The sequence below is a fragment of the Pseudorca crassidens genome, chromosome 5 (genome assembly GCF_039906515.1).
Source record: "Pseudorca crassidens isolate mPseCra1 chromosome 5, mPseCra1.hap1, whole genome shotgun sequence".
Taxonomy (NCBI): domain Eukaryota; kingdom Metazoa; phylum Chordata; class Mammalia; order Artiodactyla; family Delphinidae; genus Pseudorca; species Pseudorca crassidens.
In genome coordinates, this window is record NC_090300.1 from 63,412,575 (window position 1) to 63,436,867 (window position 24,293).

Genomic DNA, 24,293 nt, shown 5'->3' on the forward strand with positions numbered 1-24,293 from the left:
TAGTAACCCAGGCTAAGACACTGATCTAAAATAAAGGCAGTTAAGGCTATAAGTTTTCTCTAAGATTTTTGCCGTTTCCCGTGGGTGTGGGTATGAAGCAGTCCCCTTTTACTGTTCTCTAAAAGGTGATTTTTTTCCTTTCAATTTCTCTTTGATATAAAGCTACCCAGAAATATATTTCTGAGAAACTCACCTAAGTATCAATATTTAAGATGGGTCTCTTAGTCAGCTCATAACACCATAACAAAATATCATAGACTGGGTGGCTAAAACATGGAAATTTATTTCTCACAGTTCTGGAGGCTAGGAGGTCCAAAATCAAGGTGCCAGACAATTCCGTTCCAGTGAAATTTCTCTTCCTGACTTGCAGATGGCTGCCTTCTCAGAGTCCTCATGTGACAGAAAGAGCCCTGGTCTCTCTTCCTCTTCTCATAAGGACAGTAATCCCATGCTCTCCCTTCCCCACCATCATGACCTCATGTAAACCTAATTACCTCCCAAAGGCCCCACCTCTAAATACCATCACACGGTGGGGGGGGAGGCGGTTGCGGTGGGTGAGTAGGGCTTCAACATATGAATGGGGCAGGGGTGGGGGGGGTGGGGAAGGCACGCAAGTATTCAGTTCCTAACAATGGCAGATAATTTTTTTAATTGTTTATTATAAATTCTATTGGCTTATGATCAGAAAATGTGACCTAAAAATTTTCCATCACTCATTTTTAAATTGTTATAAAATATATATAACATAAAATTTACCATTTTAACCCTTTCTCAGTGTCCGTTAAGTACAGTGGCATTATGTATATCCACGTGTTGTGCAACCATCACCACCATCAATTTCCAGAAATCTTTTATCTTCCCAAACTGAAACTCTGTACCTATTAAATACCAACTCCCCATTCCCCTTACCCCCAGCCCCTGGAAATCACCATTCTACTTTGTGTCTCTACAAATTTGACTACTCTAGGTTATCTCATATAAGTGGAACCATACAGTATGTCCTTTTGTGTCCAGCTTATTTCACTTAGCCTACTGTATTTAAGGTTGATCACTCATTTTCAGGTTTTTGTTCTGGTCTAGTACATAATCTACCTTTGTAAATGCTTTATGAACATATTCTACTTAAGGGATATATGTTCTCTATGTTCTTATTTTTGTTGTATTAGTCATATCTTTTATATCTTTATTTTTGTCTATTAGAGTTGTCTAATTCTGAGGAAGTAAATATTGAAGTATCTCACTACATATTTTTGTCAAGGCCTACTTGCATTTATAAAAGCTTTTACTTTTACATATTTAGCTGTTGTGTTGTTTGGTGCTTTATCACTTTTATTTTCTTCATCAATTATGATTTTTATCATTGCATAATGAACCCAGAGCAAAAGCATCTGCTTTTTAAATGAAAGCATAATGATTAACTCACCACAACTTGATAATTCCTTCCCCATAGAGTTCCCAAACAACATTTTATTGCCTCTTTCTTCAATATAAAAGGACATGCAAGGACCACCAGATATATATTGAAAACTTACATAATGTGAGGGACATCAAGATAAACAAACAAAAAGATCCCAAAGAAAACAGATAATTCAGGACACAAAAGACAAGAACTAAACACACACACACAGACACATACACACTCAGAGATTGTAAATGATAATGTACTCCTAAAACACGACCATGTGATACAAAAAAGCAATAAGCAAATAACGTGAAAATTAAAAATATGATTGATACAGTTGCCAAAATTAAAATTTCTATGTAAAGATGAAATAAAACCCTAAAAGCTTCCAGAGATTAAAAAAGTAAGCTACAAAGAAATGAAAATCATTTTAATATCAGATTACTCACCAACAACACTGCTGGAAGATAATAGGGCAATACTTTCCAGATTCTGTGGAAAAATTATTTTTATTCTAGGATCTTCTACCCAGCCAAATGACCATCATATGTGAAGATAATCACAGTGTTTACCTCCCATAGACCCTTCTTAGGGAGACACAAGAAAGTATTTCATTAAAATAAGAGAATAATAATCTGAGAAAAAAGAAGCTATGTGATGTAGGAAATAGAGCGTCAACCCAGTAAAGGAAAGGGAATTCTCAAGTTAACAGCTGGGAAATAGGTCTGTGGGAAAATAGTCCATACTGGGAAACACAGGACTCCAGGAGGAAGGAGTAGGGGGAGAGAGAAAGTATCTTGAAGATCTGATACTACGATTTAAGGACTATAAATGTAAAGTTGGCAATGCAAGGAACCAGACTGGCAGCCAGGGATGTGAGGAATTGAAAGCACAGTACTGTGGGTCCTTCTTGAAACCCACACATGGATAGTACCCAACCAGTCAAAAGATGAATCAAAGTGAAAAATTCAAAAAAAGGTAAACAGAGTAAAAGTGGCTGCATGAACAACCATTAAATCATTTTAAATATAAGACTAAACACTTGCAGTAAATTAAGGGCACTGAATAGAATGAAAATAAAATAAACCTTGATATTATAAAAATAATAAAACCACTATTTTTAATGGGGAAAAGAAGGTGGCAGGAAGGGTAAGAGAGCTAATTTCTTCATTTCAAAGATGAGAAATGAAAGATCAGGAAGTCAACCCATACTGTCTACAAATGAAGCAAAGAAGTTTTTTAAAAACAATTAATTTAACCATTTAGTTTTTCTTAATGTTAAAGAAATCTTTAGCAACCATTATCTCTTATAACCAAGTAATACTCACTGAAATTCAACAATTCCGTTCATTTTCTCCTTTTAAACACAAGTAAAATTAAATTTAAATTTCTATGTTAAAAGCAGCACATGTAATAGGATCCCAGTTTTATAATACTCCTGTCTTTTCTATCTGTATACCTGTAGACCATGATGTCTGGGATATTTGTTTAAAGCCATGATAGCCACTTCTACGGTCAACAGTGAGTACTTTGGGGAGGGAATATCTTGAATTTTTTATTTTATACCCTTCTCTTCTGTTTGAATATCTTAAACTTTCAAGAGTTGCTTTTTTAATATTGGAGTTTATTCAGGTGAAGTGATTATGGCCCTCATTATTCTTTTTATTGCTCTTTAATATTTTTTTAAATAGCTAATACAAGTAATATGTATATAAAGTCCTGTGAGACAAATATTATGGCAATAATACCAAAAACTAACGTTTGAATGGAACTTAACCTATATTAAAGTCCTTGGAGCTGTGTAACAACCCTGTGAGATAATTATTTTACTAATCTCCAGTTTACAGAAGAAGAAATGGACTCAGTGCTCGTAAGCAGGATCAGAACCCAAGACTGGATACTTATTATTAGTCCTCAGTACTCAGTGCTAGATCTCTTATATTTCCTAATGCTGCCCTTCACTTAAAACAAAAAACAAAATCTGAAGCCATCTACATTAGATATAAGTAAATAAGTCAGAAGAGTTTGAAAAACATATTTTCAAAAAACAAAGTGGAGGATTTTCATTTTCATTTCTCAGAGGAACCTTCTCTTCCATTCTCTAAAGTAGTGTAAACATCATCGGTCTTCTTGGACCCTCTTCCACACAACACATTGCCATGTGATGGAACTTTAGACTGACTGCTAACTGATTTTCAAAGTTTCCTGAGCTGGTTGCAATTTTATTTTTAACAACTACCATGCACTGTTGCAAGCTGGTGTAAAATACTCCTTACAAAAATATTTTATATATTTCTGTGACAACTTAATCCTCACTTTGAAAAGCTGTAAATTGCACATTATACGTACTTACTAGAACATCCCTCTTAAAAACATTTCTTCGAGTCACTTTAAACATCATAGGCAGTAACTCAAAAAGAAATGTCAACCATAACATGTTTTGTTTACAAACATCCGCAAATAACTGTCGCTACGCAAACCTCAGAAGTCCCTTTGCAAACTGCGCTCAATTCTGAGGAAGGAAAAGGCGGGCGCGAGAACCAGCCTTTCCTCTACTGCTCAGGAGGCTAGAAATGAGTGCAAGGGGTGGAAGAGGAGGAGGGAGTAAAGTTTCAAGCTTTATAGTTGTGAATATCTATTATAGTTTCAGTTTGATTGATTGATTGATTGATTGATTGATTGATTTTAATGCTTTAGCAAGTACCGAAAAGGGCTAGCAGGTGAGGGAAGAAGGAGATGCTGCCGGAGAGAGGTAGACCGAGAAGAGATGGGATTAGGGAAAGAATGGAGAGAAATAAAAGGGTTGGGGTATTTCTGCCAACTAGAAAACGTCCCCCAACAGACCCCTTCTTCCCCCGCCTTCTTCACCTGATCCTTACCAGATCTTCCAGTATCTTGTTCTCCTCGTTCGCCACCGGGATGGCGAACCCTTCCTCCCAATTCAGCTCCGCCAGGAATTCACTACTCATGATGACAAACAGATAGGGGACCTCAGAAAAGGTGCAGAGGTAAGATCCACCTTCTCGTATCGCCCGTGAGCGGCACCTGAGGCAACCCAAGGAACTCGCAAAGCTCCGGGGTAGTTGCTACTGGAGCTCTAGCAACCGTTTCGCGCCCTTAGTTACCAAACAGGAAGCGCCCAGGCAAATCTTCCGGTTGAGAACTCCTTCCCAGGATCCAGTGCAACTTTTTCTTCTTGGGCACCCAGCGAAGCGAATCAACTTACTCCTCCAGAGGTTCCTTGGGATTGCCAGGTACCGGCATAACAGTCCTTCAATGTGCGGCTCCGGTTAGCCCCTTCGGCGCTCCCGGGAGGCATAGAATCGGTGGCGCCTGCAGTCTCCAGGGGACCACAGGGCACCGGACCTGCGTTGCGCTACGCAGCTGCGATCGCGGGCGGAAGATGAGCGCTAACGAAAAGAATAAACCTAGCTTTCCTTTCAAGTGGCGTTTGTTGAGTTTCATTAGTAGATGAAATCTTGTAGGCTGAAGTAGACAGGTATTTTGAAGCACAATTCACTCCCTAGAATCATTGCTGGATGTTTTGATCTTCGTCTGTTTTAACTTCTGGTCTCCCACCCAATGGTCTTCTGCCCGGTTGCAGAGTCCTAGTTGACCGCAGTCGTGAACTGCCCCGAGATGGCAAACCTGCAGCGCAGAGTTCCCACACCTTTATTTCCTTTTTTTTTTTTTTGGCTAGGCAGCATGTGGGATCTTAGTTCCCCCACCGGGGATCAAACCCGTGCCCCCTGCAATGGAAGCGCAGTGTCTTAACCACTGGACCGCCAGGGAAGTCCCTATTTTCTTTACATTTTCATTTGTTAGCATTTACACATCTTTAATTCCACACAGAAACCTATATTTCTTCCTAAACTCGAAAAAGTCTAACCGCTTTAGACTGGCAAGCACTTTACCAATTCACTCATTTGAATTAACTGCTTGGCACCGGTAGGAGTTTGAGTTTATGACCCGTGTTTTATGTACCCGCTTCTCAGAACTGGAAAGCACAAAACAGTGAACTAACCTAATTCTTTCATTTCCTAGATAAATGAAGTGAAGCTCCCTGAGGTGAAGTGGGTAAAGTAAGCAGGACCTAAACTAGGAAACAGGTCTCAAACTATGCTGTCTGCAATGAGGGGTGTTGTTGGCTGGAATACTCTACCACTTCATTGTGAGGACCAATTAATTTTGCTTATCCAATAGTCAAATATATGTAGCTTTTTTTTGCCCTTTTCAATTTTATTTTACCTGTTCATTGTTAACCTTTTTTATTATAAAAAGTTTAAATATATGTAAGAATAGAGAGCAGGGTATAATGAACCCCTATATACTTATCACCATGACTTAACATTCTTTCTTTTTTTTTTTTTTTGCCATATTAGTTTCATCTGGATCTTTTGCTGAAGCATTTTAAAGTAAATCACAAACATAACATGTCACCCATAACTACTGGAGCATGTATCACTAATGTTTTACGTTTTATAACATAAACACTATCATTATCACATCTGACAAAATTAACAGTATCAAAATAACTCTTCATGATCAGTATCTTTTCATATTCATATTTCCTCAAATGTCTTGAAAATGTCTTTTTTTACCCTTGGTTTGTCGCTATACTTTTGAAATCTTTTGTAGCTTTGTCTCTTTGTGCTTACATGGTTTTCCATATATTTAGCATTATGGACTTAGAGATAGTGTCTTCAAAGTCTAGAGTTAGCAAGGCATTTTATTCTCCAGTTCTACAATGCCTAAATTTCCAAGGTGGTTAAGAGAAAGAGAGCTTGTAGAGGGAATGTTGACCTATATGGAATAATGGACTTTTACAGCTTAAATAACCTTAATAGAGATCATCTTTTATTTTATAATAGTTTAGTCAACACTACTAATGAAAATGTTAATATCCAGCATATATTAAGATGACATATTGTTATTTATATTTAAAAATTGTTATGGCAATGTCCCTTGTTTAATGATTATTTTAAAATGTGAATATTGAGGCAGCTGCCTTCGCCTGTGCCAATCTGTTGATCCACCCCTCTCAGTGTCAGCTGTAGCTGCCAAATGTATGGCTGCAGCTGTCTTCGCTGGGTACTTCTGTAGGCCCCAAGGACATAAGAACTTTGGCAGCCAAATCCCTGCAAAGAATCCCATTTCCCATATCTCAAGGCTTCTATTTCCTGAATTTCAGGATAATGATTATACAATGTTGAATTCTGGACAAAATGTCCATGCATCCTCTAAATTCTACCTTTCTGCCTTTAAACAATATCCCTGCTTCTCCCCCTCATCACCACAGTATTCCTATCATCCATTTCCTCCCACTTTTATAATTCTACAGCTTCCAGATTCTAACCCTATCATTATTCATTCAGATTTAGAAATAAAGCCCAAAGTTTTACAAGCCTTGTCACTAACCATGAAATAATCAATTTAATCCCCAAATGCTAAGGTAGATGTTACCCTTTTACTGTCTCATTCTCAAATAGATAACTTCATCCAGATCAGGTTGTTAAGGCTAAAATATGAAGAGATTTGGGGTTTTGCAAAAATAACATGATCTTTGTTTTATAAGAAAGAAAAATACATATATGTATGAAGTAAAAGGAAAAGATATCCTCAGCTCCATGCCAATCTCATTCTCAAAAGTTTGCCCCATTTTGGTGTTTATCCTACCGGCATTTTTTTTTTTTTTTTGTGGTACGCGGGCCTCTCACTGTTGTGTCCTCTCCCGTTGCAGAGCACAGGCTCCGGACGTGCAGGCTCAGCGGCCATGGCTCACGGGCCCAGCCGCTCCGCGGCATGTGGGATCTTCCCGAACCGGGGCACGAACCCGTGTCCCCTGCATCGGCAGGCAGACTCTCAACCACTGCGCCACCAGGGAAGCCCCTACCGGCATTTTTTTAAATGAAGCTGTAAGTATATACATATATTAATTTTTTCCTATAGAAATAAAAACTTAAATATTTTGCAAATTCATTTTTTCACTTAACAATAGTGGCTATGTTTCCGTGTCAGTATATTAGATCTTTGGTCTTTTAATAGCAGCTTAAAATTCAGTATCATCAATCAATTTTAACTTTATAAACAATGCTATAATGAACACCTTTCTAATACTGTATTTCATCAATTCTAGACTATACTTATTTTCACATTTTAATATCTCCAAAATTGGAATGCATCTTTCAGTTAGTGTTATATTTGGTGAATAAGATATAATCTTGAACACCTATGTAAGTATTTCTGCATGACATTTTCTTAGAAGTAAAATTAATGGAAAACAGGTATAAACAATTTTATTTTGATAGATACCACTAAATTATCTTTCAAAATGTCTTTGCATACCTACAAAATATGACAGTATTCTTATGAAGTATCAAATATTTTACAACCTAAAGAGTAAAATATGGTTTTTCATTGTTTATTGACAATTATATAATTATGAGTGAGACTGAACATCACATTTCTTCTGCTAAGAATTTCTTTATCATATCCTTTGTCCATTTTTTCCCGTTAGGTTGTTTCTTCTTATTGAATTATGGCAGTGTTTTTTATGTTATAGTTTCTTTGTGCATGTTTGTGTGTGTGTATGAGTATTTTTCTCCTAATTTTTGGGGGTTTTTTTTTAACTTTTTTTAGTGTATTTTGCTATACAACACCTCAGAAACTGCTCTCATTGCCATCAGTATGCTTCATATTCCAGTGGATACGTTCATCATCAACTTACCTGATCTATGGGCTACATTCAGCTCAACTATTCTTTCCCTATTAAAACATTTTCTTCTCTTGGCTTTTATGACTCCCTTCCAAGTCCACTACCACCACTCCAAACAATCATCATCTCTCACTGCACTACTGCAATGGCATCCTCAACAATCTGCTTCTACTCTTGTTCCCCCGAAATCCATTCTCCCTCAACAGTTAAGGTAATCTTTTACTTACAACATCTAATTTTGAAATATTTCCCACATATAGAAAAGCTGAAATAATTTTACAGTAAGCACCATTATTCCCGTGATCTAGATGTTTCCTAGGTCCTACCATGAGTGTTTGACTATTCTTGCTGTTACATACCCATCTATCCATCCACTCATCAATTCATGTTATTTATTGATGCATTTCAAAGTAAATTGCAGTGATCAGTACACTTCCCCCCTAAAGACTTCACTATGCATATGTTTACTTTTGTTTACATTCTTCCCTCTATAGGTAAAATTTATATACAAACAAATACACATATCTTGAGTTTGGACAAATGCATACACCAGGTTAACCTAAACTATGCTCAAGAGGTGGAACATCACCACTTCCCCAAAGATAATATCCCATATATCCCTCATGTAGTTTCAGTTTCCTCTAATATTATCATCACACATTACCATGGTACATTAGACAAAAGAAAGAAGCCAACATTGGCCCATTACTATAAACTAAACTCCAGATTTCCAGTCTTTCCATCCATGTTTTTTCTGTTTCAGGATATAATCTAGCATACCACATTGCATTTTGTTATCATGTCTCCTTAGTCTTCCTTGGTCTGTAACAAGTTCTCAGTTTTTTCTTGTTTTTTGTAACCTGAACAGTATTGAGAAGTACTGGTCAGTTATTTCATATAGAAGTTCTCTAAATGTCTCTTAATGTTTTATCTGATGGTTTTCTCATAATTAGTCTGGAGTTATGGGTTTGGGGGAAGAAAACCACAGAGGTGAAATACACTTCTCATCACATCTTATCAGAGGGCTCGTGATGTCATCATGGCATTACTGGTGATTTTACCTGTGATCATTTTGTTAAGATAGCGTTTGCCAGGTTTCTCCATTGTAAAGCTACTATTTCCCTTTCCATACTCTAAATGATTCACTGAGTTCGGTCTGCCTTCGAGGAGAGAGATTACACTCTACCTCCCAAAAAGAGAGTATCTACATGTATTATTTGAGACTTTTCTGTAAGTAGGAGTCTATCCTCTCCATTTATTTATTTATTTATTCAATTATTTATTTATATTACTGTGGACTCATATATATTTTATACTTTGGATTATAATCCAAACTATGCTATTTTGTTACCCAATTTGTTCCAGCTCTGGCCATTGGCCCCTGTATCTTTGACATGCCTTCATCTTTTTGTTTTTTGAGCACCTCCTTACTTTCTGGCCTACAAAGTACTCCGGGCCATCTTGTATTTTCCCTTACACAGCCTGAGAATTAGCCATTTCTCCAAGGAGCTCTGATTCCTTTTATTGGAGAATGGCATTTAGAAATCAAGATCTGGGCTCTGGGTATGTTTGCTGTTACTGGGTTGTCAGTGCTTCTGGGCTCTCTCAGCAGACAAAACTAGATAATATATGATGTATACTAACCCAAGAATTCACAAATCTATAATCATCTTTGTGTCTATCTGTATAAGCTAAACATTAGTACATACTGATGTCTCTGACTCCAATCCAGTACCACAGAGTTTATTCTAGCCTTCCCTTCTTATTTATTTGAAACTTCCCTCCTGACAGTGAGAAACCTTGCTCCCACTATCCATCAGCCATTTACTTATTTTTTCAACCCCAAAGTACATTTAAATGTGTTTCAGAATTATTAATGTATACTCTCAAGACAAGCCTTTTCAAGGACATATGTTTTTATTTCTCTTGGATAAATACCAAGGAGTACAATTGCTGACAGCAGGGCATGTTTATAAAACATTCCAGACCTTTTCCAAAGTAGTTGTACCATTTTAAAGGCTTTTTTAAACTTAAATCAGATTTCTTCCAAGTTAAAACTCTTCAGTGGATTCCTGGTTTAGTTGGAATTAAATCCAAAATCCTTAATCTGGTCTACAAAATCCTATGTGATCTTATCCCTGACAAATTTTTTCCAAGCTCATCTCTTGCCATCTTTCCCCTTATTCACTATGTTTCAGCCACCTTGAATTGTTTTAATTATTTCCTTAGAGCTTCAAAAAACCAAGGAGTCTCCCAGCCTTTGGGTCTTCATATATACTGATCCCTCTGCCTGGAATATTTTCTTCCATAATGTCTAGTTCTAGAGTATTCTGCAGGGCTCTATATTCTTCAGTTTATATATAACCTCCTTAGAGAGGCCTTCCTTGCCCATTCAATCAAATATAGCTTTTACTTGTTGCTCTGTCTTACAGCAAAATTTTCACATTTAGTAATTACATTGAGACTAATTCACCATAATTAGTACTTATATTTTTATTTTGTTTACTTATTTTCTATATTTGCCACTAGACTATAATATGCATGACAATAGGAACCATATGCATTTTGTTCACACTATATTCAGAAACTAGAACAATATCTGCACATGGTAATGCTCAATAAAAATCTGCTGAGAGAATAAATACATAAATGAAAAGAGGAGTTTTTTTAAATAGTTAAATCTGTCAGTCTTTTCCTTGATAACTTTTGTTTTGCATCTCACTAAGGAAAGCCTTGCCCGGAAGACTATAAAAATAAACTATTTTAGGGCTTCCCTGGTGGCGCAGTGGTTGAGAGTCCGCCTGATAATGCAGGGGACACGGGTTCGTGCCCCGGTCCGGGACGATCCCACGTGCCGCGGAGCGGCTGGGCCCGTGGGCCGTGGCCATTGAGCCTGCGCGTCCAGAGCCTGTGCTCCACAGTGGGAGAGGCCACAACGGTGAGAGGCCCACGTACCGCAAAAAATAAAAAATAAAAAACATAACAAAAATAAACTATTTTATATATTATTTATTTATATATAAGTATTATATATAACATATTTTATTTATTTAAATTTTACTCTTATTAAAAGTTTAATATATTTAATATTAAAGTTTATATTAAGATTTAGTATTTATTCATTAAAATTTATTGTTGTTTATTCATTAAAATATTTATATATGTTATTTATATATTTTTTAGTACTTTTTTTCAGCTTCCCAAGAACTTTATTTATTTATTTTTGCGATACGCGGGCCTTTCACTGTTGTGGCCTCTCCCGTTGCGGAGCACAGGCTCCGCACGCGCAGGCTCAGTGGCCATGGCTCACGGGCCAAGCTGCTCCGCGGCATATGGGATATTCCCGGACCGGGGCACGAACCCGTGTCCCCTGCATCGGCAGGCGGACTCTCACCCACTGCTCCACCCACCAGGGAAGCCCTAGAACTTTATTTTTTTAATTGAAATATAGTTGATTTGCAATGTTGTCTTAATTTCTGCTGTACAGCAAAGTGATTCAATTATACCTATATATATTCTTTTTTATATATATTCTTTTCCATTATAGTTTATCATAGATTATTGAATATAGTTCCATGTGCTATACAGTAGGACCTTGTTGTTTATCCATTCTATATATAATAATTTGCATCTGGTAACCCCAAATTCCCAAGTACTTTTATAATTATATAAGTACTTTTATAATTATATATTCTACATTAAAATTCTAATGCACATAAAATTTATGTTTGTGTATGACAGGACATAGATTCATAGTTCTTTTCCAAAATAAATAGGAATTTTCTCAACACCATTTGTTAAATAGTCTGTCTCACTCCTGTGGTTTGAAATGTGTCCTTTTGTATACTAAATTCTCATATATATATAATGATATGTTTCTAGATGTCTGGTATTTCATTGACTTATTTATCTATCTCTACAAAAGAACCACACTGTTTTGAGTAGCATAGCTTCTTACTATGGTAGGGCCAAGCACACCATCTATCACCACCATCACAACTACTCTTATTTATTTTCAAACACTTCCTTGCAATCAAGTTGTGAAGTTCAAAAAAGGTCAAAGAACCCTAGGATTTTTCATTGAAATTTCCTTGAATATACATAATAATTTAAGAAGAAATTAAACTTTTATTGTATTGTCTTCCTACCCAGAAATATGGTAAATGTCTCCATTTTCTCAGATTTTCTTTTATGTAATTCATTCTTAATATAGTTCCATATGACTAGATTCAGAGCATTTATATAACCTCAGAATTAGAAGAAACTTCCAAGATAGCCCCTGACTACAACGTGCACCTCAGCAACATGCAGTGCTTTTACACTGCTATTGTATTGCTGAGGTACTCACTCCCTCCTGAGGAAATTCATTTTATTATGAAATAGTTAATGACTTGGATAATGAGATAACAGTCTCATTGAAAGGTCAGAAAGGTCTTATAATTGTTCTGTTCCACAGTTTTCCTCCCTATACAAAACATGTTTTTAGTGCTGAATATTTTGACCAGTATCTATAACATTTTGCAAACTTGTACATTTTACAAAGCTATATCGGATAATTGGCTGCTCAGTTAATGAAAGGGATGGATGTAAGTCTTTACAAAGGAACACTTACCTCACAGACAAATATTATGCAATATTTCTGAAATCACTGTTCTGTTTTTTAATGTTCTTATCATTGTTGCTGAAACATAGTAATCCCTTGATTAATACTTGTTTAATTAATGAATTATTGAATGGATTATTTTTAAGGATTTATTTCTTCTGATAACAGGAGGCCTTAACTATATTTAAAGAAAACATTTTCTACTGCAGAGAAACAGTAAAGGAAAGACCTTAATTACGGACTTTCTAATATCCTTTTCGGGGAAATTACATTCACAAAATTTCTTTTGCCAATGGCAACAACTGCCTTGTAAAAAAAATTACATGATTTAGTTGGGTACAATGGGATATGCGTGTGTGTGTGTGTGTGTGTGTGTGTACACATGATGCAAAAAAAAAAAATTTCCTAGATGCAAAGACAGAGGGGAAAAGAAGGCCCTATATAGCAAAGTACTCTCATCTACTAGTAAAACAATCATCAGAATCAAAAGAATTGGCTAAACCAATTCCTATCAAGCTATAGGAAGCTTTGATATTCATAGTTTCATACTTTTGCTAGTGGAAATACAGATTTTATTCATTTATTCTAAGCCAGTAGATGGTGCTACATGTCTGTCTATGTAAAGTACCACAAATACCTCTTTTTTTCAATCTTTTCTTTCTTTTTTAGCCAGAACTATCATCAAGGTCTACTTTATAATGAAGCTCATTATTCCTGACATCTGAGTCAAATCTCTGGGTGCAGTATTAAAGATGTTCTTAAGGAGAAAACCCCCCAGAAATAATTGTGGCCCAAATACCAACCTAACAATCTATTAACAACTATTTTCCCCCAGCTCATTCTCACTGTAAAATGACAAAATCTTTGGTGTGACACAGAACTCTGTGTCATTGCATTAAAAAACATCCAGATGCAAAATCAGAGTCCCTTTTATTCTTCTAAACATTGTTAGTTGCTATTAATGTGAAGCAACCATAACAATGATAATAATTAACAATGAAAGTTTAAATGTAAGATTGTCATGGATAGATCAACATGTAAATTAACCACTTAGAAGATAACATATGCTAAAAAACTTAGGTATATGAAATTTTATAAACAAAGTTTGTTGAATCTGATTAAGTGAACCATACAAATTAATGTTTCATTGTGAATCGTGAAAGACTGAAAGTTTTAGAAAAGTAGGGACTCTAATTAGGTATCAGGAAAAATAATCCATATCACCCACCACCCTACAAATAGTTCATTTATGTTACTTATTTACTAGAAACACAATAATGAAAATTGACATATAATCTGAATCAGAAGTTATCAATTTTTTTGGCTTTTCATATTTTTGTAGATTTGTGATATGTTATTAGCTCACAAATTTATAATGCTTTGAAAGTGTCATTGTATATAAAATAAGGATAAGAAGAAGACATCTACTACTAATATTAAATTAGAACATTTTTACTATTTTATTAGTTTATTGTATTAAATTTTGATTAACTGTGATGTTATTTCACAGAGTCCTCTCACATACTTTGAAAATTCTTTTACTCTTTTCGTTGTATCAAAAGAAAAATGAGAGCTATAATTACTAATTTTAGATGAGTTCTATATATAATATAGGTATTAATAATCTGCTGACCAAAGGCTTAATAAAATGATTTTATTCAGTGAATTATATCACTTTAATGACTAGATTCTAATACAAATACAGGGAAGTCAGAAGTAACCTTTCAGATGACTATTTTATCATTTATGCTTTCCTTAATTCATATCTTCATTAACTCTTTCACCAGTCTTTGAATAAACACAAAGAGGCAGAGTTGCATGGATTATTCTTAGGTAGATTATGCAACATGGAAAAGCCATGATCTTAATCCAGGAATGACATCTTCATGAAAAAGCCAAAAAAATGGTCAGTTATAATATAGGCAAGGTAAGGTAAAATAAATCAACTTATGTATCTATCACGAGCAAGGTCAGGGTGGAGGTGCCACTAAATCTCCTTTGTGTAACCAGCTTACCTGGAGGTAGTTATATTGACCCAATGACTAGATGAGCCACAGGGGATGCAACTTCTTAAAAGAAGGGGCTTTTTTATTTTTGTTTTTCTGAGGTATGATAATTGACATATGTAGAGTTTGTCATTCATTAAAGAAACATTGACCTAAGCCCTTAATTTACAAAATTGAAAAAGTGATTATCCTTCCCCTCAAGGTGTTTACTATCAAGTGGAGAAACCACCGACAAAAGCCGTCTCCTAACAGGTAACTGCCTCCATAATCGATCTCTCTAATATCATCTCCACGCCTCAGCCAAAATGAGTTTTTTAACCCACAGATCTTAGCACATCGTCCCTCCCCAGCTCTCCAAGGCCTCCCTAACGTGGATTCTGAGGCCCTCATGAACTGGGCCTTCTCCCTCCCCGCTCTCGTCTCTCACTCTTCTTCATCTCACACTGGGAATTCTAGCCCGAGTGAATTTGTTTCCTTTTCTTCAAGTTCTCTCTCACTTTAAGCCTTAGCACATCTGTTCCTGCTGCCTGGGCACTCTTCCCATATTTTCCCAGCTAATGTCTACCTTCCCTGACCTATATACATTTCCCCTGGCATCATATTTCGGCTATCATGACATTTCCTCTGTTTACTTCCCTGAGCCCCCCTATTACATTGTAAGCAACATAGGTCAGAGAGGTCTAGCTGATTTAACACTGGCTCCCCAGCACTAGGCACACAGTAGACATTCATCATTCCTTTATTCACTCATTCTCATTGTATAGTCTTTGAGCACCTAAGGTGTGACATGCTCTCTGTAGTAAGTGATAGTGATATGTATCAGTGAGAAAAACTTGTAGGATGCTGCCCTCCAGAACCTTTGTTAAATGAGCTAAAGCATACCAAGTGCACACAGTATGGCAAGCTATCAAGACTCATCAGGGAAGCATGTCTGTCTCCAGGTGGGAGGGGATCAAGGGCAGAGCAGTCACACCATTAGAATAAGGACTTACCTCCTAAATGTAAGACCAGATACTATAAAACTCTTAGAGGAAAACATAAGCAGAACACTCTCTGACATAAATCATAGCGAGATCTTTTTTGATCCACCTCCTAGAGTAATGAAAATAAAAACAAAAACAAATGGGACCTAATTAAACTCAAAAGCATTTGTACGCAAAGGAAACCATAAACAAAATGAAAAAACAACCCACAGAATAGGAGAAAATATTTGCAAACAATGCGACTGACAAGGGATTGATCTCCAAAGTTTACAAACAGCTCATGCAGCTCATGTGAAAGAAACAAACAACCCAATCAAAAAATGGGCAGAATACCTAAATAAACACTTCTCCAAAGAAGACGTACAGATAAATGGCCAACAAACACATGAAAAGATGCTCCACATCGCCAATTATTAGAGAAATGCAAATGAGGTATCACTTCACACAGTCAAAATGGCCATCATCAAAAAGTCTATAAAATAATAAATACTGGAGAGGGTGTGGAGAAAAGGGAACCCTCCTACATTGTTGGTGGGAATATAAATTGATACAACCACACTGGAGAACAATATGGAGTTTCCTTCAAAAACTAAGAATAGAGCTACCATATCTAGCAATCCCACTCCTGGGTGTATATCCAGAAAAAACAATGGTTTGAAAGGATACATGCACCCCATTGTTCATTGCAGCACTGTTTACAATAGTCAAGACATGGAAGCAACCTAAATGTCCATCGATCGATGAATGAATAAAGAAAATGTGCTACATATATACAATGGATTATTACTCAGAAATTAAAAATAATGAAATAATGCCATTTGCAGCAGCATGGATCGACCAAGAGATTATCATACTAAGTGAAGTAAGTTAGACACAGAAAGACAAATACCATATGATATTGCTTACATGCGGAATCTAAAAAAATGATACAAATTAACTTATTTACAAAACAGAAACACGCACAGACTTAGAGAACAAATTTATGGTTACCAGGGGGAAAGGGTGTGGGGGAGGGCTAGATTGGCAGTTTGAGATTGACATGTATACACTACTATATTTAAAATAGATAACCAACAAGGACCTACTGTATAGCACAGGGAACTTGGCTCAATATTCTGTAATAACCGAAATGGGAAAAGAATTTGAAAAAGAATGGACACCCATATGGGTATAACTGAATCACTTTGCTGTACACCTATAACTAACACATCATTGTTAATCAACTACACTCCAATATAAAATTAAAATTAAAAAAAATAATGTAGCCAATGAGAAAGCAATAAAATGTATGCACTCTATAAAAAAAAAAAAGAATAAGGTCTTATCTGAAACTCCAAAGATGGGGATATAAATGTTCCTGGAGAAAAGCTGAGGTGAAAGTGTATTCCAGGTAGAGAGAATAACAATAAAAAGGTAATAATATGGAAAATCTTGAGCCTGAGCGGTGAAGAGAAGTGAGAAATTACAAGTAGTTCAACACTACTGAATGGGAAATGGGGTGACTTTTGAGGGTAGCATTTGCCTGGGAGAGTAACATGAGATGAGGTAGGGAGAATTGAAAGGTACCACAACACAAAGATATTTTCTTATAGACAATAGGGACACACTGAATAATTTTAAATGGGGGAGATGAATGGAAAGCGGATCAGTAATGTGGGTCTGAAATAGGGAAAGAGAAAAAAGGCAGAAGATAAGACTTTGTGACTGTTTAAAAGTGGGACCAGGGCTTCCCTGGTGGCGCAGTGGTTGAGAGTCTGCCTGTCGATGCAGGGGACACGGGTTCGTGCCCCGGTCCGGGAAGATCCCACATGCCGCGGAGCGGCTGGGCCCGTGAGCCATGGCTGCTGAGCCCGCGCGTCCGGAGCCTGTGCTCCGCAACCGGAGAGGCCACAGCAGTGAGAGGCCCGCGTACCGCAAAAAAAAAAAAAAAAAAAAAAGTGGGACCAACCAAGAGGATGGTCTTCTCATTCTGTGAAAAATATTGGGGACCAGTGGGCTTGGGATGAGAAAAGCTAGCTCCAAAATCCACCAGCAATATTGTGCCACAAGTAGCAGAGTTTTCAAAATATCCTTAACATTATCTCATCAAAGTGTAAATGTGGTTTTGCTTAGCCTTTCCAACCTTATATATTCTCTCACGTGCTTGACAATCCCACTCTACGTCATCAGAATATATAGCATCGCCTACGGGTACCTGCATGTTTTTGCACATCATTAGAGTGTTATTCTCCCGGGACCATGGTAGACACAGAAAAATAAAGAAAACAGGCAGGAAGTAATATCCTGTGTCTTATGCTATCCTAGCATTTAGTAAAAAAAATATTGGTATTGGCTTTCTTTGCTTTCAGTACTGCTCTTCAAAACAATACCAAGATTCTTTCATTTCCTTCTTTGTTATTCTGTGAACGTTTTTCATATTCTTTACAACAAGCTTGAATTTTTTTATAACCAGAAGAAAAATACTTTTTAACAACAATAATATCACCCCTCCAAAAAAAAAATCCTTGGGAGGTAGTGGGGAAACAGCAAACAAAAAACACACCCACCGTATAATCACTATGTAGAAAAAGGTAGGGTAAACATACAAGAAAATGTGTGTTGTCATGACACTGTAACACACCATCCATTTGAGCGCAGTATAAAAACAAGGCTGGTTCAGAGCTGCAGCATGAACCTCCCATGCTTCTGTACGGAAAAAGCACCACTCCATTGGGCTAACAAACTTGGCTTTCTTATAGTTGAGGCTTTAAGAGACACTGCAGAGAGTTGGCTTACTTTAATTCAACGAGCTATAGCTCCCCACATAATATATGGGTAAGTTTACTCAAAGCACTTTTTATCAGTTGTCAATCTTGTTTCCTAGCCTGCATTTGGCTACATTTCAGGTAGCAAAGGAGAAAGCAGGTATTATCCTAAGGTTTTTGTCCTAGGGGAACTAATTGTTGCCTATTACTTTAGTGAATTGTATGTGAAGTAACTGCTGTTCTTCTACTATGTTCTGTAGTATTATTCACATAAATCTTATGTAAAGCTAGGTCTGTATACAATCTACTCAGTTTAGTCAAAAGTGGGTGATGTCTATATACGTGTATCTAGATAGTTGGAAGTGGTGGTTATGTCATTCATCCCATGTTGAGACATCAGTGAAGGTATATTGATTCCTTCCTCTTGGAATCTGTTCAGTGTGTCTGCCCACATTCTAAGAATTTTATGTCATCCATTGTTTTTCTTCTCTACACATTGAAGGCTGATCTCTTGGTATTCCTATAGCATTACCTTACTCCAAAGTCTTTTGTGAATGAGTTTCTGAAGTTTCGGTGGGTATTTCTGAAAATACAAACTATTCTACCACCTTTTTCTCATCTTCTTTGAACTCTTTCACTGAGGTTCATGTAAGGGTGGCTAATAATGGTAGGACAGAGAGAGTGGAAGAGAGACAGGTGGGGGAGAGAGAGAAAGAAATGCACACATTAACAGTTTTCTCTTATGAACAAGAAAATTGGCCATTTTCCTACTAGCATATGAGGAACCTAAGACTGTCCCTTGTTGTCAAGGCAACAGCTGTTCCTTGGGTAGCCTCAATAGAAAAGAAGCCAGAGCAATCTTTATAGGATCAAGTCTTTTTTATCATCAAATCATAGAAAGGAATCTTGAGAGTCTACCCAGCCTATTCTCCTGCCTTTAGTTAACACCTACGAAAATAATTTGAAACTAATACAGAAAAGTCTTATTTTGAATAATTCTGGAAAGATTACGTAGTTTTACTTGGTAATCATTTGCAGTGTTTTACATTTCACACTAATTGTAAGTTTTTTTTCAATCATTCTAACTTAAATCTTCCATGCTTCAGTTTGAAATCCACTTCCTATTGTTCTAATCTCAGTGGAAATAAACAACTGTATACTTCCTAAGAGAGTCTTGCCTGTACTTAAAAAAATAACAAAAATGTCTGACAAATTCCTCAAAGTGAATAATGCTGTTCTTTTTTTTTTTTTTTTAGCCATTTGTATTGTAGGTCCCCTCTGATGAAGTCCTACACTCTGCAAGACCATCCCTCATTAGGGAACCCAATCCTATCTTGTTACTTATCTGAAAGGCTGATCAGGGGTGCCCCAAAAGAGCAGGACACCACCCTGTTCTCAGTCCATCTGCTCAAGGCTTTCAGGTTAACTTAATCTGTAGAATTACATTCATCATACAGTTGTTTTGCACAGATTGGCTGATAGAGCTTTTTCTTCTTGGTTTGAACATAATCATTCATTTCGCACGTGGTACTTTGGCAACCGATTTTTCTCTTCAAGTAGACTACTATCACATTTCCTGGTAGAATCATATTTTCTTGGTTCTTTCTTTCAAGGTGAAGCTCATGCCCTCGCTCCCTCACACTAGCAGGTTTAATGAGCATACTTTCTGTGCCACTGTCCATGTCACTAATGAATATATGCTGAGCGCTAACCACAGGAAGGCATCCTGGAAATATTTTTTTTTTAAAGATATCCATATTGGTCAGCAAGGCACAAAACAATTTATCACCTCGAGCCAGAAATATCCCTCTCACTGGATTTCCTGTATCATTTTGGCTTATTACTTTAGTTCTTCAGCCATGGATGACATACTTACTGGTCCTAATTTTCCTTATCTTTAATGTGGAGGGACTGCAAACATAGACTAATAGTTAGCATTTATTGATCCCTTTCTCTATGTGAGGCACTGTGCTAATCACTTATATCATCTCATTTCAGCTTCCTAACAATCCTAAAAAGCAGATATTTATTGTCATTCCCATTTTACAGAAAAAGAAAGTGACCCTTAGCATGGTCAAGCAACTTTCCCAGGATAACATGGCTACTGGACAATGGAGCAAGATTTTGGCCTGACCTCCCACACTATTAACCACTCTGCCACGGGAGCAGGAAAATGGGTACTCCACTCACATGCTATGCTCTAAGCATATCAGTTGGTAGACTCTTTCTGGAAGGTAAGAAAAGAATACAGAAAGAATTCTTTAAAAGGTACACATACTTTTCTCCGGTATTTATTTTATAATATTATGTGCCAGGCACTGCCCTAAGCATTTTTCAAATATTAAAAATAAACCTTTATGGCAACATTATATTGATATTATCTCTATTTTACAAAAAAGAAAATTGAGGCACTTAGAAACTAAACAATTTTCCTGAAGTTTCACAATTCATAAGATGTGAAGCTGGGTTGTGGCTGCTAAATCATATATTAATATATTGACAGGAAAAGACAGTAAATGAAATATTATTATGGTGTATCTAATTTTTATTTAAAAATAGAAATTTATGGGACTTCCCTGGTGGCACAGTGGCTAAGAATCTGCCTGCCAATGCAGGGGACATGGGTTCAAGCCCTGGTCCGGGAAGATCCCACATGCCGCGGAGCAGCTAAGCCCGCGAGCCACAGCTACTGAAGCCTGTGCGCCTAGAGCCCGTGGTCTGCTACAAGAGAAGCCACCGCAATGAGAAGCCCATGCACCGCAACGAAGAGTAGCCCCTGCTCGCCGCAACTAGAGAAAGCCCATGTGCAGCAACGAAGACCCAACGCAGCCAAAACTAAATAAATAACTAAATAAATTACAAAAAACAATAGAAATTTATGTACGAACACACAGAAACTAGGAGAATATAACAACAAAATTAAACAGTGATGGAGTTATGGATGGGTGATTTTTTTTCATGAATATATCTGTATTTTTCTTTTTTATTTACAGTGAAAGTATATTTCTTTTCTAAATAGCAGGTCTTCATTTAAAAGTAACCTAAAGAGATTGTAGTAAGGTTTCTCTGGGGTCTTTTTGACAGTGGGATGGTGGTTACCTTATATAAGTTTATAGGAACAGCCATGCTTGGAACAAACTTTAACTGGAAATTTATCTCCCTGGCCCATCCTTTATAAATATCAGCCTAGCAAGCAAGGAGGATTACTTGATTTACTTTAATGAAGTTATGTGATCTACTGAACAACCCCAATTTATGAATTTGGAAAACCTCATCCTAGATCCATCAATATGATGTCTTTTTTTTTTTTTTTTTTTTGCAGTACGCGGGCCTCTCACTGTTGTGGCCCCTTCTGTTGTGGAGCACAGGCTCCGGACGCGTAGGCTCAGCGGCCATGGCTCACGGGCCCAGCCGCTCCGCGGGATGTGGAATCTTCCCGGACCGGGGCACAAACCCGTGTCCCCTGCGTCGGCAGGCGGACTCTCAACCACTGCGCTACCAGGGAAGCCCAATATGACTAGTCTTTTAACTCCTCTTGCTACGTCTCTGGGTTATGTTGAAGGTGTTTGTGGTTCTAGAATAGAGTAATGCTTAAGAGCCAGGTTCCAGGGATCAGGCTTTTATAGGTTCCATTCCTAAATCCACCACTTATTTTAGCTGTGTGAACTTGAACTCTCTCGGCTTCACGGGGATACTAACAGCATTAAGCATTAAGTCCTATGGCTTTTGAGAGAATTAATTAAGATAATATATGTAAAACACCACTATGTCAGGTACACAGTAGTTAGTCAGTAAAGGGTAGCTGTTTTATTATTACTGTTTATTATTGCTTAATGTTCATTTTAAAAGTACAGTTGAATTCTCTAGTAAAAGTTACTGTGCACTTTCTTCGGGTATGCTCACCTGAAGAATTTAAATTTTTCTTTCATAAGGAGATGAGGAAAAGGGCATCACTTATGATCTGATCTATTTAGACTTGTTAAACGTCAATATTTTAAATGATCCCTATGGTTTTCTAAGATCAGTTTTCTTTTTCTAAAATTTTATTTATTTATTTATTTGGCTGTATTGGGTCTTTTTGTTGCTGCACACGGGCTTTCTCTGGTCGCGGCGAGTGGGAGCTACTCTTCGTTGTGGTGCGCAGGCTTCTCATTGCGGTGGCTTCTCTTGTTGCAGAGCATGGGCACTAGGCACGCAGGCACATGGGCTTAGTTGCCCCGCCTCATGTGGGATCTTCCCGGACCAGGGATGGAACCTGTGTCCCTTGCATTAGCAGGTGTATTCTTTTTTTTTTTTTTTGGCAGGCGGATTCTTAACGACTGTGCCACCAGGGAAGTCCCTAAGATCAGTTTTCATAATCAATGTGATTACTATACCTATATTGATTAATAATGAGTGTATGAACTGTTCAGAATTCATAGTCAATCTATACTTGTTTTGGCTATGCCACAGACTGTTTATTTTTGCATATAGAATTTTGCATATAGTCTCAAATTAAGCTGTGGACCCTCATACACCCTAATCCTCATCAGACACCCATGCTATATGGTTTGAATATTGCCAGTTTCCATGGGGAAGGAATATCAGATTAAATTCTGTGTGTTATGGACAAGAAAAATATCAGTGAAATAGCTTTATCCTATAGCACTGTATGGCCATTTCCAAGAGAGACTCCTTCCATGTTTCCATGCCAGTGTAGGGAGGAATGAATGAGTGCACACACGTGTATATACACACACACACGCACACACTTAAACTTCTTTTTAATAAAATAAATTAAGAGAGTAGTATTTACATCCTTCTAGCACTGTTTCCTCTGAATTCTGAAGAAACAGCTTGGGGAAAACCCTTGCTGTCTTTTGCCAATAGAGTTGTTACACTAAAATCTGAACCGGCTTTTCAGCTGGATTTGGTCATGTGAGTCAAAGCAGAGCTTGTGCTGTTATATGTGTCCCTGCCTCTCTCCACTCCCCCACATTAGTTGAGCCTCACTGCTCTTCCCCATAATCCTCCCAGCCCCACTCTCCAGGTTTGCTGAGCCTCACTGCTCCAACAAGTAATGCACTTCTGACACAATGGGGGACAGCAGGGGCAGTGTGGGGGAAATCAGATAATGCAGACACCAGCTTGACACTCTTGCTTCCCTTTGAGTGCCACATTATAAACTGGCCAAGTGAAACATGAAGGTATTATCTCGTCTTATCTGGTGGTTGAAAGGGGTGCAGCCTCCTTAATGGTAAGGTTTTGGGCTTGTTGCCGAAGGATTCTCACTTTCCCTGCTTCCCATGTTCACCCAGAGTGCTCTCTCCTCCCCTCTGTTAGCTGTTTTGACTTGAACATGCTCCGGATGAGAGAGGATAACCTGTCAGGACCAGGTGTTGTCTCTGCCACACAAGTTTTATGAAGAACGGGTCAATTCCAAAGCCAATTTAGAAATGTGTACAACTGGAGGGAGAGTTTAGGGACTCCAGGATACCTTACAGATAACCTAGATTTCATAGAGTTTCCCACACTCATGCACCTCCCCTGGACTGGCTTGAGTCTTCTCCCAGGGAAACCTGTCATTCTTGGATCACTATCTTCCTATCTCAGAGAAGAGCATGTAAACACACACACACACACACACACACACACACATTCTTCAGAGTGAGAATCTACATGAAATGGCTCCAGGGTTGTTTTTTTTCAGCAAGCTTCACAAGTGAATCTGATGCCTAATCTGTACTTTGAGAAAGAATGCCCACAGCATTCCTATAGTCCCATCTAGAGACAAACTCAAGGGCTAACTTTTTAAATTTATGAGCCATTCTGATACAGCAAAACACGCTGAAGCTCAAAGT

General features: G+C 37.4%; 1 protein-coding gene and 1 long non-coding RNA gene across 4 annotated transcripts in view; one reads left to right on the forward strand and one right to left on the reverse strand.

The window, feature by feature from the left end:
• The window catches only part of CCDC39 (coiled-coil domain 39 molecular ruler complex subunit), a 47,095-nt gene extending 42,576 nt beyond the window's left edge, over nucleotides 1–4,519 (reverse strand). The window contains exon 1 of the mRNA XM_067738143.1: nucleotides 4,282–4,519. Within this exon, the coding sequence (XP_067594244.1) occupies nucleotides 4,282–4,371 (90 nt within the window). The 5' untranslated portion in view covers nucleotides 4,372–4,519. The remainder of the gene's footprint in view (nucleotides 1–4,281) is intronic.
• A 27-nt stretch (nucleotides 4,520–4,546) lies between these two features.
• The window catches only part of LOC137224942 (uncharacterized), a 28,395-nt gene continuing 8,648 nt past the window's right edge, over nucleotides 4,547–24,293 (forward strand). For 2 of the 3 annotated variants that reach the window (XR_010943585.1, XR_010943586.1), the window contains exons 1-4: nucleotides 4,563–4,656; nucleotides 5,447–5,573; nucleotides 7,143–7,317; nucleotides 20,503–20,687. This is a non-coding gene — a long non-coding RNA (uncharacterized lncRNA). Of the gene's footprint in view, nucleotides 4,657–5,446; nucleotides 5,574–7,142; nucleotides 7,318–20,502; nucleotides 20,688–24,293 lie in introns of all 3 variants that reach the window. The other variant, XR_010943587.1, reaches the window with a different exon arrangement.